The following is an 18325-nucleotide window of genomic DNA, read 5'->3' as shown; positions in this document are numbered from 1 at the left end:
GTAAGGTTTTTATGCTAGCAGCCTTTATGTTTTTCTTATGCTAACAGCCTGTGTAAATGTAAGGTTTTTATGCTAGCAGCCTGTGAGGTAAGCTCTGCATTTAACGTTGCTGTAGCGTAGCATGTCCATAGCTGGCTAGGCCCGTGTTTGGCTAAGCACTGAATATGATGATATATGGCTTGGTTATGATTTTTAATAACAAACACTGGGCTTAATACACATGGCAAGTAAAGTAAATCTGTCAGTGCCATTCACAAGTGCAGCAGGACTAAGTAGGGGGCTCAGTTTGTAGTTAGCGTGTGTGTTTGTGTGTCCACAGAGCTTTGAGGTTAAGATCTGGGGCTGTTCTTGCCCCTGGGTCATTAGGAGTTGAGAATGTTTATGGTCAATGTGGCATGGTCAGGGACCACACACACACACAAATACAGACATACTGTGTGTCTCATCGTCCATGGCACCTGTTTCTCAGATGGCTGTGTGAATAAATCTAGAAATGTTCTTAGCCCACACCACAACTCCACCCACTGTCTGTCTGTCTGTCTGTCCAGCTTTCCGTCATAATTCAAGCGGAAATAAATGTCCGGGGTCCACTGCAAATTTCCATATCTCTGTTTTTCTTTTCATTATTTTCCCCTTTCCTTCTCTTCCCTCATGCTCTTCTTTGAACTCTGAATCTTAAGCTCATAAAATGCCCAACTTTTTCTGATTGTGATGGAGGAAGAAAGGGAGTGAGGAGAGAGGGCCCTTAGATGGAGCGATTTGTAGGGACATATTTGTAGGACATGTAGAGAATTAAAAAGAAAAAAGTGTCCTCTCCTCTGTCTCTTTTGAATCTGTCTCACACTCTTTCACCTCCTCTGTCTTACCCACTCCCTTTGTTTTGTCTCTGACTCTCCCCTCTTCTCTCCCTCTCTCCCTCTCTTTCTTTTTCTATCTCTCCCCTGGGGAGCTGCAGATAGGCCATCTCATTACCCATGATCCTCCTGGCAACACCATGGCCGGGAAATGAGGGGTGGGGGGAATTAAATGAGGGGAATGATGGGAGGAGGAGGAGATAGAGGGAAAAGAAGAAGAGGAAAGGGGACAGGATTTGTAGATGCATCAAAAGAGGAGTTACCCCCTTTCTCATTTTCATCATCTCTTTTATATATTTTTGTATTTTTATTTTTTCACTTCTTGCCTTTTTACCATCAATCAAATCAGTTATTTCTCTCTGCCCCCCCTCCTCCTTTAGCGTTTATTCTCCTCCATCTCCCTCAGATGGAGATGGCTGTGCTTATGCATCTGTGATATTAAGTCTACCGCTGTGCCTTGGCTATTAGCAAGGGTCAACCCGGCCCACTCTCATTTGAAAATCAAATGGCCCTATATATATGCAGCCCAAATTATTGGACTGTCATTTGGACTTGTGTGATGGGGAAATGGACAGGAGATTGACTCCCATAGATTTGCATAAAAAGCCATTGTGCTGGTCCCCGGAATAGAAAAGAGACTGGATCTATTTCAAATGCAGTGCACCATTTATGACACACACTCACACATAAATGCAATGAGAAGCAAGACGTTTCGTGCATCCATAGATACACTCTCTCTCTCTCTTACTCACACACACACACACACACGCTGTAGTTTTGATTATCGAGTTGCTATTTTCCACTTGAGCCCGTGTCCTCTTGTTCCAGACACAGACTCTTGATCACTGCGTCCTTGTCTCATACTCAAAGACAGACTTAAAGAGTTGCTATTCTGTTCAAAAAGGAATGTTCTCTGACACTTCACAGTGGATGCCACTTGACTGGGAGATATAGATTTTCATGTTCTGTCATGGAGACTGATGATGCAGCCCAGGTTCAGAGCTGTAAACTTAAACAGACGAATGAGTTTACCTCTTATATTTTTTTTCTTGTCCGTCTGTCTTTTTATTTTCCACTTTCTTCAAGTTTTTCTGTTTCAAACTCTCTCCCTCTGTCTCTGTCTGTTAGTGGATTATTCAAATCCTCTCCTCTTTCACCTGCGTGGTGATTACAATGGAAATCTTTCAAAGGTCTGGGTGGTGGTGGTGAAGTGGGGGATAGGGGAGGGTGGTGGCTAATTAAAGCATAAAAGCAGGTGTGTGCATGTGTGTGTGTGTGTTTGTATGCGGTTGCTTTGTGTTTGACGGGGAGGTTTGAATGGACAGACTTCTCAAAACCCCTCCCCTTTCTGCTTCCTAATAATCCTCATAGATATTAATAAGAGTTTCACCCATTCACTCTGCAGTGCCTTAACCAGATGGTCAGCAAAGCATTAGGGTGTGTGTGAAATTGTGTGTGTGTGTGTACAATGTCCAGCTTTGGTCTGGCTCCTGATTGACACTCGTATGTAAGCTTTAATTACCCAGGCTGGCTCCCCCTCCGGCCCTCTAACTTCTAAACTCTCAGATGAATTAGCCGAGTCCTGTTGATGCCTTGTGTGTTTTTTTCCCTAGCATGCGATGCAGTCTGATGTGCAAGATAAAAACAGACAGAGTGTGTTTTCTAACATTCAAATCCAGGTGTAGTCCTGTTCATAATCTCCCACACCTCTCTCTGAACTGTGGGTCATTTGGGCCAGACCAGGCCGAGCCGTTTGTCCATGTGCAGGGGACTGTGAAGCAGATCGGGACTGACAGGTATGGGAACGATAGCAGAAAGGGGGGGTTATGTAGTGTAGTGTCGGAAGGGGTCAGTCAGTGTCTTCCAGACCACCAGAAAGAAGGGAACATCGTGGGGATGCAGGAACAAAGAACCTAGCAGGAGTTTGTATTTTTTTCCCCCCTTGAACCCTCCCACCCTAGAAATATCCCCAAAACCCACCCAAATACACCCTCCCTCTTTCCTCCTCCTCTTTCTGTCCTCACACCCCTTGCACACACACACTTGTCTTCCTCTGCCTTCTCTTTTTTTCATACTTAACCCCTCTTATCCTTTGTTTTCCTTTTGGTTTGATCATCTTGGACAAAGTTAGGTGAGTTAAAAAAGATCAAAACAAGTTCTTATCATTGGGGGCACACACAGCGTCACTCTTGTTACCTTGATTTGATCAGAAGTGTCTCAGACTGATTACATGGCAGGCAGATCAGATGAATATTTTGTGTAAGTTCATTAGCGTGACTTTTTAAATCACTTGACGTTGAACATGTTGTATGAGAGCTGTCTCAGTCTCTTAGTTCTGTTTGCGTCAAATTCTCGTCCTGAAACATTGCAGAAGCTTTAAAACAGTATTTAGACAGCACATTCACGCTTTCCCCCCTCTCATGAAGCTATCAGGATATTGATATGGACAAAGTTGAACTGAAATACTCCTCAACGCCCTTCCAAATCAATAATCAATCGATCTGAGGTAATTGGGCCTCCCTTGGAACAGTCCCAAGTCTCTCTCTCGCGCTCCTTCTCACACTCTCTCTGTCATTATCAGCATGTGGCCCAGTATTTGGCATTTCAGCATTCCAGCTGTAATTGATTTTAACCATTAGGTGCTCAGTGAATAGATAAGTAGTGGGAGATATTCGATTATACGGCGAAAAAGAGAGAGGGAGGGGGAGCTGGGGATGAAAAGAGGGAGAGAAAGAGGGAGAGAGACAGGTTTGAGGGATGTAGTCAGAGAGCCTGGAGAAAAGAGGAACTGACCTGTCCTGCTGTCTATCCGTCTCTACAACTGCTTTTCCATCCTTGCAGCAGCACAATACCGCTGACCTCCTGTGAGTTCAAGCAGCTTAGTTTCTGCGAGGTAATCCCTAATGCTTTGAAATAGACCTGATAGAAAGCCCACTTGCTTGTTCGGGATTAATGTGGAATTGGTGGGGGAAGGTGGTGGGCTATGGGGTCCTTAGTTTCAGCACATTTAGTCAAATTAACCCACTGGAATTATCATATTCAACTCTAATTGCAGACTTAGTCGCACATGAACGAGGAGCGGACTGTCTTTAAAGCATGTTGCGCTGTATGGGCAGACAGATGGGGCACTTATATTTAACATAGTTGTATAATATCCAGCGCTGTGCATTAGTCCCCCCTCCTCCTCTATTGTTTATGTTTAGATTCACTATGCTGGTGGTCAGAGTGCTTTTATTCCTTTCAGTGGTCGTCCATCCCCTGCAGAGGCCATTTTGAATCAGAGTGCATCCAAGCCGAGGGTGGTATTGCTTTCCAACTGTTTTCTGAAGATATAAGTTTTTTTTCATTCTGTCCTCTTTTCCTCGTTTTGGCAGGAGTGTAGGTTAGGACCAGGGGTAGGGGCGGATGGAAAGGGGGGGTGGGTTGGTGGTGGGGGAACAAAGGCAAACATTTGAGTAATCTTCAAAGAGCCCATTGGTATGTTGAGTGGACGCTGGTATGCGGACTGCGGCTGAGGCTTTTTCAGGGGAAAACAATATCCTTCCTTTAGACAGCTTGGGCCTGGGCAAACACTACCAGCCAGGCGACTCTGCCCAGTGTTGCCACTGCTATCAGCTTACCCCCCTCCTCCTCCTCCCTCTTCGGCTAATACAGAAAATGGTAGGGTCCTTTGCTGCCGGAACACCACAGAGCTCATCATTATGGGTTTAAGGGTTTGACAGAGCATCCAGGGTTGTTGAATGTTTGTTGAACTTAGTTTACGTCACGTGTTGGAGATTGTAGCAGAAATTGTCTATTTTTGCTCGCTGTAACTGTTGGAGTCTCTGAGTGTTGATTCAGAAGGTTAAAGCAGAAGAGAAGAGAGCAGTGTTGACAAAAATGGTCCATCTATTGTGAAGAAAGTAGGGGGGATCAAGTGTGCCATCTTGTAGGTCAACTGCAAGGCATTTGATTTCCTGTAGCAATATGCAAACTGGCGCTGCTGAAGAGGTGCTTTCATTGTGCTCTCTCTGGCAGAGGTACCACTTCAACTCGCACACACACTTCTGCACAGCTTGCACACACAACAAACCACATTGTTGCACTCTTTTCTTGGAATAAGGCCTGAACTTTGCCTTTTGTTCCATGAAGTGTGTGGAAATATCAAATTTTACACTTAGGAAGTGGATTATGTAACAGTATATTATGTGATACTAAGAGTTAAGTAGGTATAGATTAGGCAAGTCATGCATGCAATGATATAGCTGTGAAAAAATAGCATGATAGTACACTCATTTAATAAACACAGCTCTTGGAGGAAAGAGGCAGACAGTCTGCCATTTTGTGACAGTTTCAAAATGAACTCCCTTTGTCCAGTAATCAGTAGCCATTTTCTCACGAGGATCCACCCCAGGGATAATTTCTCCCATTTCTCTGTCATTAGGAGCGCCTGGCATTAGGCTTGTGTTTTGTTCCCTGTACCTTTTGTTTTGTGCTAAGTGAAACCATGCGACAGGGTAGGGGCTAAATGGAAAACAATACTCCCCTTCACAGGCTCAGGAATGTGTAATTAGTGATTTGAACCCGGCTACGCTCGTCTAGATTCTCCCCTATCATTCTCTCTCCCTCTTTCTGTCTCTTGTTCTTTTGTTCTGTCTGTCATAGATTCTCACTCTCCTCGCCTCTCAATCCATCGCTTAGTTTCTCTCACTGTATCTCTCTCTCGTTTCTTTTGTCTAACTCTCTCTAATAGACATTTTTCAGCCAGTCTCCAGTACAAGAAAGGGCAAAAAAACAAACTTGGCAAAAATCTTTCAGCTCCCCTCGGCACCAAAATTATTTTCCCTTCTCTTCCCTTTCAGTTTTAGTTAAATATAACAACATCAGTGTAGTACAAACCTCTTTGATGGTACCGGCCAATAAGCTGAAGGGCCAGAATTTCAACCTCTTTATTTTTGTTTTCTCCCCGTCTTTCATAGAAACTGTCAATTAGGCTGTGCCTTGATTTCCCAAAAGCATCGTTGCAAGCTGGAAAAACTGAAAAATGATGAACCCAACCCAAAACCATGTTAGTATTTGCGCACAATCCCTCCCCATGTTCACTTTAAGAAAGGAAGATAATCCCACAAGCCTGTTCAGTGATCTTGGTTTCAGCATCTATGATCTCTGTCCCATTGTGAGTCAGTGGAAAAAGATAATCTTTGCAGCAATATGGTTTAGGGAATTGGGAGGTCTGGTCAGTCTCACCTGGCGGCGATGGAGACAAGCGGGGGCTTTTAGACCCTAATGGGCTAAGGTCAGGATGGCTAATAGGGAGTAAGTGGCTGAGCCATGCTGTCTAAATCTAATGCTAATGTAAATACTGATCCATTTTCATGGCGGATGGAGGTGAGCTGGCTTTTAAGACACCTGACACGGGCACCGGCAAGAAAGGATGATTTGTCTTGGTTTGAATCTCAAAGAATCTTTGATCCGAACTACAAAGTATTGTATATTTACGCAAGCACACTTAAAGATATTTCTATCAGCAATTAAGACTGGAAGAAGAAGATCAGGCTGTATTTTCTTGTTTCTATGTATTTGTGTGTGTGTGTGTGTGTGTGTGTGTGTGCGTGTGTGTGTGTGTGTGTGTCTGGGCAAAAGAGAGAGAAAAAGATTGAAAGTCAGATGGGATTTTTCCGAGAGAGGGGTTTAAGGGTCAGGGAGCTGTGAACTTCTGATTGACCTCTGCCCCGTACATCAGACATACTTACGTCACTGCCACAAGTGTGTGTGTGCGTGTGTGTGTGAGATGAACTGTTTGTGTGTGGGAGTTGGACAAATGGAAAGCGAGACCATTAACCAGACTTAAGAGTTACAGTATTTTCCAGGCTCTTTCAAAACCCTATCACTATTGCTTTGTGTTAGACCTATTTTTTTTTACTGCTGACGAACAGCATAGAGGGGGGTAGGGGAGTAAATTGAGTGAAAAATTGGGAGAAAAACAAGTTTAAGCCACAGAGTGAAAGAGGGAAAGACAGCACAGTGGTGAAAAAGAATGGCAGAAAGCTTGTGCAAAAGCCTCATTGTGATAATTCATTTATTTGCCTTGCCTGCCATTATGCAATAGATGCTTATTTTTGTTGGATGACCTACGCTAAGCTAGCTTACAGGCCCTGTGCCTCACATACAGGCCCCAGAGCTGTGATCACATGTTGCTGCCAACACACAGAACCTAGAGAGAAGGAGGGAGAGAGGAAGGAGCACGGTTTACTGGGAAATATTCTCCTTTGCTTTTAATGGTAGCAGAAAAATGGAGGACAACCATCAGGGAAGAAAAAAAGGTTGGGTGGGTTCAGAGAGATTTTTTTTTTAGCTGGGATTGTTTTGTGTCTAGAGTGTCTTCAGATCACAAACAGTGGCCTTGAAGGAGAGAGAAGCAGAGGATGTGTGAGCATATGCAGTGTGCACTCAGCAGTTTTTGTGCGCGCCTTGTATTTGCATATTTGTTTTTATGTGTGTGCAGCACCGAAACTGTGTCTCTATACATTATCCCTGCTGCTCTCTTTATCTGTGACTGTTAGGTGACACATACCTGAGCCCTCAGCAGCTCCTTTTCTTTTTCTAGCAGTGCAGTCTGCCAGTGAATCCATCTGCAGTGATCTTGCATTACATCTATGTCTTGGGGGCTGAGCGGCGGTTAGCAGTAACATGTGTTGGGGAGGTGGTAGCACTGATGGAATCCTACACTTGGCAGCATTCCAGGCAGCGCTGGTATGTGTTTAAAATACTTTCAAGGAACAAAACACGCTTTTGTTATTTGCTGGGCCAAGTGGGGCTGTTTTTGTCTCCGATGGCCCCCGGGGGCCCAGGGGATAGCACCGGAAGCTGGTGATGTTCCAAAAAAGAAGGTATACCCACCAACAAGTTCACTGCTTCCTCTTTAAAAACACACTGATGAAAGAAAATGAAGAGGATTTCACAATGTGTGGGATGCACATTTGCATGCGAGCACACCCTCTGAGCGGACAGGAAAAGAAAAACAGAACGCATGTAATGATTCTTTACGTATAAAACACGTACACACACGCTCAGACACACACAAACCGGTTATTAAGACACAGCTGCCGTAGCGGAGGGTTCTTATTTTCAGAATGTGTTCATTAGCTGTCTGGCTCTTCACTTAATGACAGGAAATGTCATGTTTGTACTGAATACCCTAATTTTTCATTTGGTTTATGGAGGAAAACACAACTCTGCTGCTTTGGGCTGCTTTCAAAATTTTCACACACACACACACAATCAGAGGCAGTGACACCAAATAAAGGCACGATTGAATTATAAACAGAAAAATATACTTTTTGCAAGGTTAATCAAAAATGTGGTGTAAAAAGGATTACTGAAACAGAAGAACTAAACCTACACACACACACATACAGTAAAAAAGAAAGAACATGAAATTATACCCACACCCACCTGCACACACACACACAGACACGCACACACACTCAGCGCCACACTTACTTTGACGTACGTATACATGCAGAGAGAGATAAAAGAATTTGTGAGACAATGTCTTTTGCTTTGGCTTATTAAGAATTCAGTTAATGAGGCAGCTTTGTCACCACAGATGGAACAAATGAATATGAGATCGCAGCGTTGCCATCCTTCCCCACAAACACACGCAGGGAGCGAGCAGAGGGGAGGTGTGTGCGCTTGTGTTTGTGAGAAAAGGTGTTTTGTAAACATCTCATTCTGCATAATGAATGCAGTCCTCTGTCATCCTCACACACACACACACACACACACTCGAGGAGGCACACTCAACACCAGCAAACCACTAACACACGGGAGCTTCCTTTACCTGTCAAATTGACTCTCCTCCCCTCTCCTCATGCAAGTCCCCGGGTGTGTGTTTGAGCGTGTGTGTCATCGACAGGGCTCACTATGTTGTGTTTTTGACAGGTAAACAGGAAGTCCCGGGTGTCATAATTTACATCCTCTGTAAGGGGGGGTGTGTATGTGCACCTCCTCCACCATCCTGAGATGTCTGTGCCATGTTTAGGTCCACCCAGGGAGGACTGTTTAGCTGATTTTGATTGGCCCACAGGGAGAGTTAGCGTATTTGGTTGTTTGCCAAACACTAATCCCCAACAATTAACCACCAGGCACTCTGGAGAGATGCCATATTGACAAGGATGGGCCTTTTTGCCAGTCTGCCCACACAAAAAACACACACATGGATGATTATACAACAAGAAATGCATGTACAGCACTTGTAAACACACCCCGAAAATCAGCTGCTGCGTAAATTACATACACATTTCAAGCAGACACACACGAGTGCAAAACCCAGAAGCAGGAACAGTGTGTTTGTGTGTTTGAATATGCATTACACAGCCCACGCCTGGCAGGAGTCAAAGCGCTCCTTTAAAAGTTCATAAATCATGGATGTTCTGGCCTGTGATCACCAGACCGCCTGCATTTCGGGCCTGCAGAGTGCCAGAGAGCGACAGACAGCCCTCTAGTTTAGGTCTTAAACAAACCCTCTGGAATGTGCTGATGGGGAGAGAATTAATATTAGGACTAAACCTATCTGGCAGCCCAGTTCAACCCCAAGTATATGATGCAGATACTCCCAGCCCAAGCCGCATAATCTAAAAACAAATAGAATGTAAGTTAGGGCAGTGAGGGATGCAGAGCATTTTGGGCCTCTACGGATTCACATGAACAGTTTTATTTTCAAACCAGTGTAATTACCTTAATGGTTGTGCCATTAGGAAAGATGGGAAGATGGGAAAGGAAAATTCATTGAAACCCTCCTTTGTCTCGATAAGAAGGAGCTGTGAGAAGTTTTTAGCAGATTTTAAGATCCACTCTTGTACGGATGCTTCTTCATGACCTACAAAGTAAAAATAAGATTATCAGTGACAAGATTTATAGTTTTTTGGACTGAACTTTGCACTGCCTGAGATCAGTCGTCACATTTTCCTTGATGGAGAGAACTCACCTGAAACAGTGTTCAATATGTAGTTTAATCAGACCTTTTAAGACTTAAATGCTTTGATGGATAATGTGAAACTAGCCCCTTTTTTGTAAATTCACTAAGATTCACAAATAAGAGTTTACAAAGTTATGTTGTTGCTACGTTACAGTCAATAATTTTATGTAACTGCAGATGAACACATTACCTCATCACCCTTTGGCAAAGCCACATCTTTACTACAGTGGGTGATGGTGGTAATGGGAAATACAGTCTTCCTCTTGGAAAAACACTACTTATTTCATCTGAAGGGGTCACTCTCACTCAACTCTGTTGTTGTCTTGAACTGTTATGCTTGTCTTAAGAAGGTGAGCACATTGGCTTGCTGAAAAGAGGCCTTCGAATTTCTGTTAAGCTTTTCATTTTAAGCATTTTTGAATGTGATATTGAAGAATGTCATTTGGGGAAAGACACCCCCCATCCCTTTTGGCAGAATAGTCGTAATTTCGAAGTAAAATGTGCAGTGGAGCCATCACATAACTAACACACGATAAAAGAAGTACTCCAGCTGGCTAATGTTTCCTTTTTCATACTGAAGTGGTATTGATTACTGACAGAATGAATGAGGTATAAGAGTTCTTCCGTATGTTGTGATCATTTGAAATGAGTTTTGAGGACCTTTATGAATGGCCAGAACAAGATATTTGGTACATCTGTCTGTGTCACTTCTCCAAAGGCTGAGTCCTGGTGCTAAAAGAGGATGATGAGATTCATTATCTCTCCAGAATTCTCTCTCCTGGTCCATGACTTGTTGAGTGTGTCTTAAAACAGATTCTGTTTAAATGGAAGGACTTTCAACTTGAACCTTCCTGAGTGCACATCAGTATCTTCTTTACATCTGCTCTCCACAACTGTATGTATTTGCCTCCTACAGCACATGTGTGTGTGTGTGGTTTCCAGGGTAAAGCTCAGCAGCCCATTTCTCCTGCTAGGGAGGGTGGGGAAAAAAGAAAAGCAGCAAAGAAGGAAGAAAGAGGGAGTGAGGGAGGCCTCTTTTCACAGAGAAACAAAGATAGCTGTAATTAATGGCCCTGAGCTCTGGACTAGGGGAGCTTTCTTCTGACAACTCCGACTTAATTAAAACTTAAGACTTCTGAAAGGGCCTCTGACTGCGAGGGGACGTCCCACCGTCTCGTGAGAAAAAGCTCGTAAGATTTCCTACAAAAGAAAGAAAGAGGGAGAGACAGAGAGAAAAGATGTGATAGCCGCTGTAGCTATGTTGCTAATCCCTGTTTGTCAAAGGAGGAAGAGGGAAAGCAGGAGGAGGAGGGGGGGGTTTGAACTCACACACCTGCAGCTAACTGTGCCCCTCCTCACCCTCACCACACCACCTCACACTCCTCCCACACACACACTTTCTGTATTTTTCTTGCTCCATATAACATGATGCAATAATGCTCGGGAGAAAATATCACCTCGCTAACTTTTCAAGAATGAAACATGTTCCTATAGGAGCTGAGAGACACACATACACACTCCATTATGAGTATTAATTCATGCATAGAAGCCTGCACCTGTTTCTCACATGGCTGTATGAATAAATCTTAACAAAGCATAAACCAACCTTCCTGAGCCACCTCTGTGTCTCTGTCTCTTTGCCTTGCTCCCTTTTTTCCTCTCCGTCTCCCTCCCCTCCCTCCACAGAGGATCAGATAATAAAAGCTTGGCCTGCTCTTTTGTTTTTGTGCATTGTTCATTAGCCCGGGAGCAACAACAGAGGCACACTTGATATGCTTGGCTTGACTGGGTGTATGGGAGTAGGGCAAGGTGGGATGGGGGCTGTGCGTGCTCAGTGCGCGTCCGTGTGTTTGTATATGTGTGTGCCTGTGAGCGTGCACATATCGAGGTAGGGGGTAGCTTTGCATGGCTGCAATGCCATTAAAGAGGCAACTGGAAATTACGGGCTTGCAACTGACAGCACACGTTGAATGAGAAACCCCTGCAGCTGCTAACAATGAGGAGAGCTGGACAATGTGCATGTTAAAGACAAAAATAGTGGTCTGAACTCAACCCCTTGTGTGACTTTTGTGTGTTTTTAAGCTTTATGTCACACAGAATTTATCCAATTAATTTGGAAATAGTGGTCAATGAATATAAAGACAACACTGAATTCAGCTCGAAAAGGAAACAGCTACTCCTGCAAATATGTTACCAATTTTCAGGCTGTTTTTAATTAAACAGTCCTTTGAAATGAAATACTAAGCCCTGGCTACTGAGTTGTTACCATTTGAGTTTCAACAGGTTTTGCAATAATCACAAGACTCAGAACACAATTTTTTTCAGGAGTGTTACTTTTCAGACTAAATCTAATCAAAAAAGCTTTCAGATGTTCTGGTTTGCAGAAATTAAGTACCTTGAAGAAGCAGATATTGTGCAAACAACTACTTTTTGATTGTTTCTGTGCCCTAGAATAGGAACAGCGCGTAACATCTGCTCTCTCCTCTCTCGCAGCACTTGCAGAAGCAGGACAGTGCGCACAGCCCTGAGTCGTGCGTCTACTACTGCACCCTGTGTGACTACTCCACCAAAGCCCGCCTCAACCTGGTGCAGCACGCCCGCTCAGCCCGCCACCAGCAAAACGAAGGACTGAGAAAACTGCAGCTGCACCAGCAAGGCCTGGTAGGGGACGAGGACGGACTGAGCTTCCAGGAGCTGTTCCAGGTCAAGGAGAGCCCTTCCAGCCAAGGTCTGTGACTCTTTCACTTCTTTTGTCTATAGCTGAAGTTAACACGACCTAACCAATTTTGTGAGTTAAGAGACAATTTGGGATCAAGTCTCTGTTCTGTGTGTTTCTTTTATGCCACAAGGACTTTTTTTAGAACATAATTTTAGTTTGACTGGTCAGTTTTCTGTCTTTGAAGTCAGATACATCTTTCTCTCCCCCCCTAAGCTCCTCCTATTTCTATTTCTGCACCACTCCCTCTTCATCCTGTCAAACGTCTCCTCCTCCCTCTGTCCCCTCCTTCCTTCGGCCTTCATATCCAGATCACGTCTCTCGATACAGACCCGTCCATTCCTCCTAATCTCTCCAAAATGAGCATACTGTTCCTATTAGGCTGCCGTGCTTATATCTGCTACACACACATACACACACCCAAACACAAACACACACTGTCCCGTGCACAGGGACATCCCAGCCAGGCAGGCAGTCAGTATATGAAATTTCACCTTGGGAGTATCTTGTAGTGAAAAAGCCTGTGCACGCATATGATACACCATACACACACGCATTACTCGCACTCACACTTACACACACGCACACACGTATGCTACAGCTACACAGTCTCTCCCTGGAGTGAGCTTTCATTTCCTTTCTCATGACCAAAGCAATTTGGCTTTCATTTAAGACTCTCCGTCCTGCCAGCAGCTAATAAGTGTAACAGAACTGTAAAACATTCAGAGAGACAAAAAAAAAAAAAAAAAGATTAATCGTTTTTCTTTGAGTGGGGGTTGGATGGTTGGTGAGGGGTTGCAGGGTGTAAGGGGAGGGGGCTGCGCTGTAATTTAAACCAGAAGACCAAGAGTCAGGGTCCATTATTTAGTCATCCCTATGTTAATGCTGCCGGGAGAAAATGAGCGCTTAACTTGTTTTTGCTTTGCTTGACCTGAAGGAGCGGGTGGGATGGGGTGGGGTGGACTAGATGAGGAGGGGGGATAACACATTTTGAATAGCATTCCAGCATAGCATTAGCCCATACATCCATCTGTGTGTGTATTAGTGTGCGTGTGTGTGTATTCCAGCATGAATCTGCGCTCCCAAAAGTGTCCTGTTTATACTGTACATGTACTCCCAAAACAGATGGGGGCCCAGCGCTTAGAAACACATGTGAATCCCAGCACACACATTTACACACTCTCTGTAATACACACACATGAGCAGGAGAAGAGCTCCCAATCCTGAAATGGAGACCGTTGCCGGTGTACGTTTGGTTTTAATTACACGTGGATCAAAGTTTCGGTGAGATTTGGGGGTGCAGCAGAAAAGCATGCTTACATAAATCATTACCGTACATTTTAACATGACCCTCCCTCCCTCCCTCTTCTCTTTTTCTCCTGCTCTCTTTTCTATCTCTCTCCTTTTTTGTCCTGCTTATTCCATCTCCCACTCCTGCCTGCTCCTGTCCGTTTTTTCAACCTGAACAACTTCAAGCCTCTTCCCCTTTCCTTTTCTTTTCTTTTTTTTTCTATTTTTTTACGTCTCAAACCAGTGAGCGCAACCATCTTTTAAACCTGTCAAAAGCAATAATCGCCCGCTGCACCTATTTCAAATGTTCCACTCTTAAAACACACCATATTTGTTGCTCGGGCCTTCGTTTTTATACCTTGGCTTTGATGCCACATGGTGAATTTCCATGAGGAAGCTAGAGCAAAGCTTAAGCGGACGCTGGCGGCGACTAAAATGCTAAGCCACTTTTTTGGATGCCCTCCTTTTGCCCAGTCTATAAAATATTTTAGTGAACAACAGTATTCTTTCATAAGGTACATGTTAAATGTTTCAAAGCTATTTCCTTGTAGACCTTACAAAGTTTGCAGGTGTTGGCACAGATGGTGTAAGAATGTTTGAACTTGAGATAAACACTTTAGTTAAAGTGATAAATGAGAGTTCTTGTTCTTTTCCTGCAGTGGTCTCAACATTTTTTTCTCTTTTTTTGCCTTTTTAAGCTGAGTCCTCTGGGTTTTAGGTTACACAACAACTCATGTGGATATAACCCACCAGAGTTATATTCTATAAAAGAAAAAGCATATCATAGCTGCTTTAGGCCTGTATAGTGATAGATGATGTGAACGTTTTTACTGATGGAAAAGGTTCCATAGTAGGCAACATTTCCAGCCAGTGTTCAGTTTAAGGACCCCTCTATTTGTGTGTTCGTGCGTGTGTATGCATGCCACTAGTTTTCTGGGGCTACAACTCCTGACTCGAGCACTTTCTGTTCATTAGAGACTGGTATGAAAAAGATTAATTTAAGTGCTGACCGGTATCTTTCTCTTAAAGCCTGGGACCTGGCGCTGGGCCAGATAATTATAGGCCCATTTGGGAATAAGAGTTCTAATGCTCTGGACTTTATGTACATGTGAATGGCTTTCATTAAACAATTTTGATGCTGATTTTATGGCCTAATTAAGGATAGAGTTCTGCAGAGACACACCGCAAGGGTATAGGTGTTTCGAACAAAGACAGAAGTGTACAAGCAACACTTCTTCTGGACTGCACCGTGTGCATGTCAACGCATGTGTTTGCTGGTGCATGTTTATTTGAGACACCAACACTCTTTGTTTCCTTTTGAGGCTGTAATTCCCCAGACCTGGGCCAAGTCGTCCCGTCCTGTACATCAGGTAAACACAACTGTTGAGGAAGATATTTGACTCTCGTTGACTGTCCAGACAAAACTTTTTACCCTGATCTTTTTTTCCCCCTGTGTCCTTCAAAGACAAAAAGCCCTCTGTGCCCACATTACTGAGATAAATCGTCCCTCTCTGTGTACAATTAGAAGTGTTAAAGAAAATTGAGTTTATAAAAAAAAATGCCAGTTTGCATCAGAGGAACACACATGAATGAATTGCCTCTCAACATGGAGGACTTGGAGGCCATTTTGCTTTGAGGGTCGTCCAAAAGTTGTTAGAGAAATTAGATTTTTTGGTGTCCTTCTCCACTCAATAATGAAGTTACGCCCTGAAAGGAGCTGTTTAGAGAAACCCAAGAAGAAAAGCAAAATATGACAGATCCCAAGTCATGGGTATTCCATCATAGATTTTATAATTCCACCAATTTGTTTAGCTGGATTTTTGGAGACATTAACAGTCTCTGAAGTTAAGTTGTTACAATGATTTTTCCTCCGTCAAGCTGATATCCTGTCGCTGCCTCAACCATCTGACCATTTGTTTAGCTGTGAAGAACACTAAGAGTAGGTTTGTGTATGTGTGCATGAGTGTGTTTTTCAGTGTGTGCACCCTCGCCCATTAGCCTTGTGCTCCATCATGTGTAAAGCTCCTCACAAGCCAGACCAAGCAGAAACACAAGGGTCTTTTCTGCATACTTTACTTTATGTCATTTTTTTTCTCGCCCCCTTTTCCCCTCCGCTCCCTCTGTCCCTCACAGAAAGGAAGAGGGAGATGGGATCTTATGGAGGTAATTATTTCTGAGAGCCCAGCCTGTCATCCATCCCTCCACCACCCCACCACCCACACATCTCCATCTCTCGATGCCCCCCCCCACACACGCACACACACACAACACACACCCTACCACCACCCAACATGCATTAAAGAGGGAGGGAGAGGACCCTCTTTGTCTGAGTCCCTCTTTTAAACAAAAGACCTCTTTGGACTTAGAGAGACCAACAACACTTTTATGTGGATGTGTACGTGTGAGTGAGTGCATATGTGTGTATCCGGTGTCTTTTGTTTTCTCTGAGTGATAAGGCTCTGGGACATTTTCGGTTTCTAGTCAAATTAGTGTAGCTGCGCTAACCATTTACATAGCTGCTGTAGGCTAAAAACTGAGCCTAATGGACACTTATTATTGCTGCATGTGCCCGTGTTTGGAAGTGGATCTAGATTTGTGTTTGTGTGTGCTGTGGGGAAGATGTGATGGCACATGGTCAGAGAGCAAATGTGCCATGTTGCTTGTTTCCGATCGCGCCGGCATTTCCTGGTTTCCAAATTTTACCAAACCCAAACCGTAGGAGTCAAAGCACCAAAACCATCATTCAGTTTTCATCATGGGAAAGGACTTCTCTGTCTCCCAAAGAGCATTTCGATGTGATGACACCAGGGCATCTTTAGATGTATTAGGTTTTCCCTCCCTCTTCACTTTCACTCCTTCATGTTCTACTTTTTTTTCCTCTGGGTGGCGGGGCTGGTTTCGCCATTCCAGCGGTTCCCTGCTCTCCTCAGACAGAAGTCTATTTCCAGGGTTTGTCTCAGTAATTTGTGGCCATTACATAAACAGTCACGGATGGACGGAGGAGTGAGAGAAAGGATGCAACACACACCCAGATCTAGCTAACCGCTGGAGTCAGCGCAGTGGTGGCCATTTTCTTTCTTGCGGGGGGTGAGATGAGCCGAAGAAGGACGGTTTTATCCTTTTTTGAGTTCATGTTTCCTTCCATCCTTTTAATGCAGGAATCCATTAGATATCTGCTTTTAGATTATATGGTTAATAGGTGAGGTCAGACAATTATATTGCACATTGATTTTCTTACAAACAGCTTATTACCTACAGTTAACAAATAATATTTGACCTTTTCTTTCTCATTTACTGTTAGACTTACTTACATAAAAGGTAGAGTCCACTGTTTTCAAACAGACGGGATCCATTCCTCGCACAATAAAAACCTGGAATGTTTTTTTTTTTTTTTTTTTTTTTTTTTTTATGTGCCCAATATGAGTTAAACGCCGTTCCTTGAGAGAACTGTTCTGATGAGAGTGATTTGATTTTACCCAAGAGGATTTCAGTGAAGTATGCTGCTTTTTATTGCCGTACAATTAGTTGGAGACAATGCGCTGCATTCTAAATCATTTGTCAAATCAAAATAAGACACATTCATATATGTATATTATTATATTTTCGGCAAGTAGCAATTTACCCCCAAATTTCCCAAAACCATATTCTCTATGGCTGAGGGAGTAAAAGATGTGGTCATTTCTTGAATAATTCCATCCAAGCAAATTATAATTACTTTGCGGTCTGTGTGTGCACATAGGGAAAAAAAGGGCAGCATGCTGACTTGTGTCTGAAAAAAAGGAGCCTCGTTCACCATAAACTATTTTTGAAATGGTGTGTCGGGGCGGTATGGGCTCAGGCCGATTGTTTTTCTTTGAGTTGAGCAGCTCTTTGGTGGAGGGGTATTACCCGGGCTAAATTGTTCCCTCATGTTTTCCGCCAAGGTTCTGTGCCCACCGCACTGACAGTTATAATTTGCAGAAATTGCACTGATTATCTGAATTAGCATACCTGACCAATGCCACATTAGTCTTATTTACAATACAAAGCCGTGGGGCTATGAGGACGCATACTAAATATGAATTAACCCTTTGAAGGGGGGACTGGCGTCACAGGGCCGGGGAGCCTTTCACATTGGTGATATCACTGAGCTCAAGGCCTCGTCCATATGGAAGCTGACGCCTCAGGAAGGTCCTGAAAAAGAAAGCCCGAGGACTATACTGAAATCTTCAGGTTATTGCATCTTCCTCCAACTTTTTTCACCTTTCAGCTCTTCTATGCACCTCGTTTCTCTCCCGTTTTCTCCCTACACCCCTCCTCCCTTCCTCTCTCCTTTTCACTCCAGCTCCTCTTTATTTTCTTCTCCCTCACCTCCATTCTTCTCTCTCCCCGATCCCCCTCATACACCCTCTGTCCATTGACTCTTAACCACAGATGGACAAAACAATGGGCCATGTCACACAGCATTAAGACAAACAATCCGCTGATGGGAGGAGGGCTGTGAGGAGCTAGAGCCACGGTAACCAG

The 18325-nt window shown here is 43.8% G+C and overlaps 1 protein-coding gene across 4 annotated transcripts in view; it reads left to right on the top strand.

The window, feature by feature from the left end:
• Nucleotides 1-18325, top strand: part of zfhx4 (zinc finger homeobox 4) — a 92276-nt gene that overhangs the window by 41847 nt on the left and 32104 nt on the right. For all 4 annotated transcript variants that reach the window (XM_074693887.1, XM_074693886.1, XM_074693885.1 and 1 more), the window contains exon 6: nt 12307-12541. In XM_074693887.1, coding sequence (XP_074549988.1) covers nt 12307-12541 — 235 coding nt within the window. The remainder of the gene's footprint in view (nt 1-12306; nt 12542-18325) is intronic.

This window comes from Halichoeres trimaculatus, unplaced genomic scaffold (genome assembly GCF_033239565.1).
Source record: "Halichoeres trimaculatus isolate MK-OKI-2021-1 unplaced genomic scaffold, fHalTri1.1 fHalTri1_scaffold_18, whole genome shotgun sequence".
Taxonomy (NCBI): Eukaryota; Metazoa; Chordata; class Actinopteri; order Labriformes; family Labridae; genus Halichoeres; species Halichoeres trimaculatus.
The sequence above is the reverse complement of the archived record's forward strand: the minus strand, read 5'-3'. Positions and strand labels throughout refer to the sequence as shown.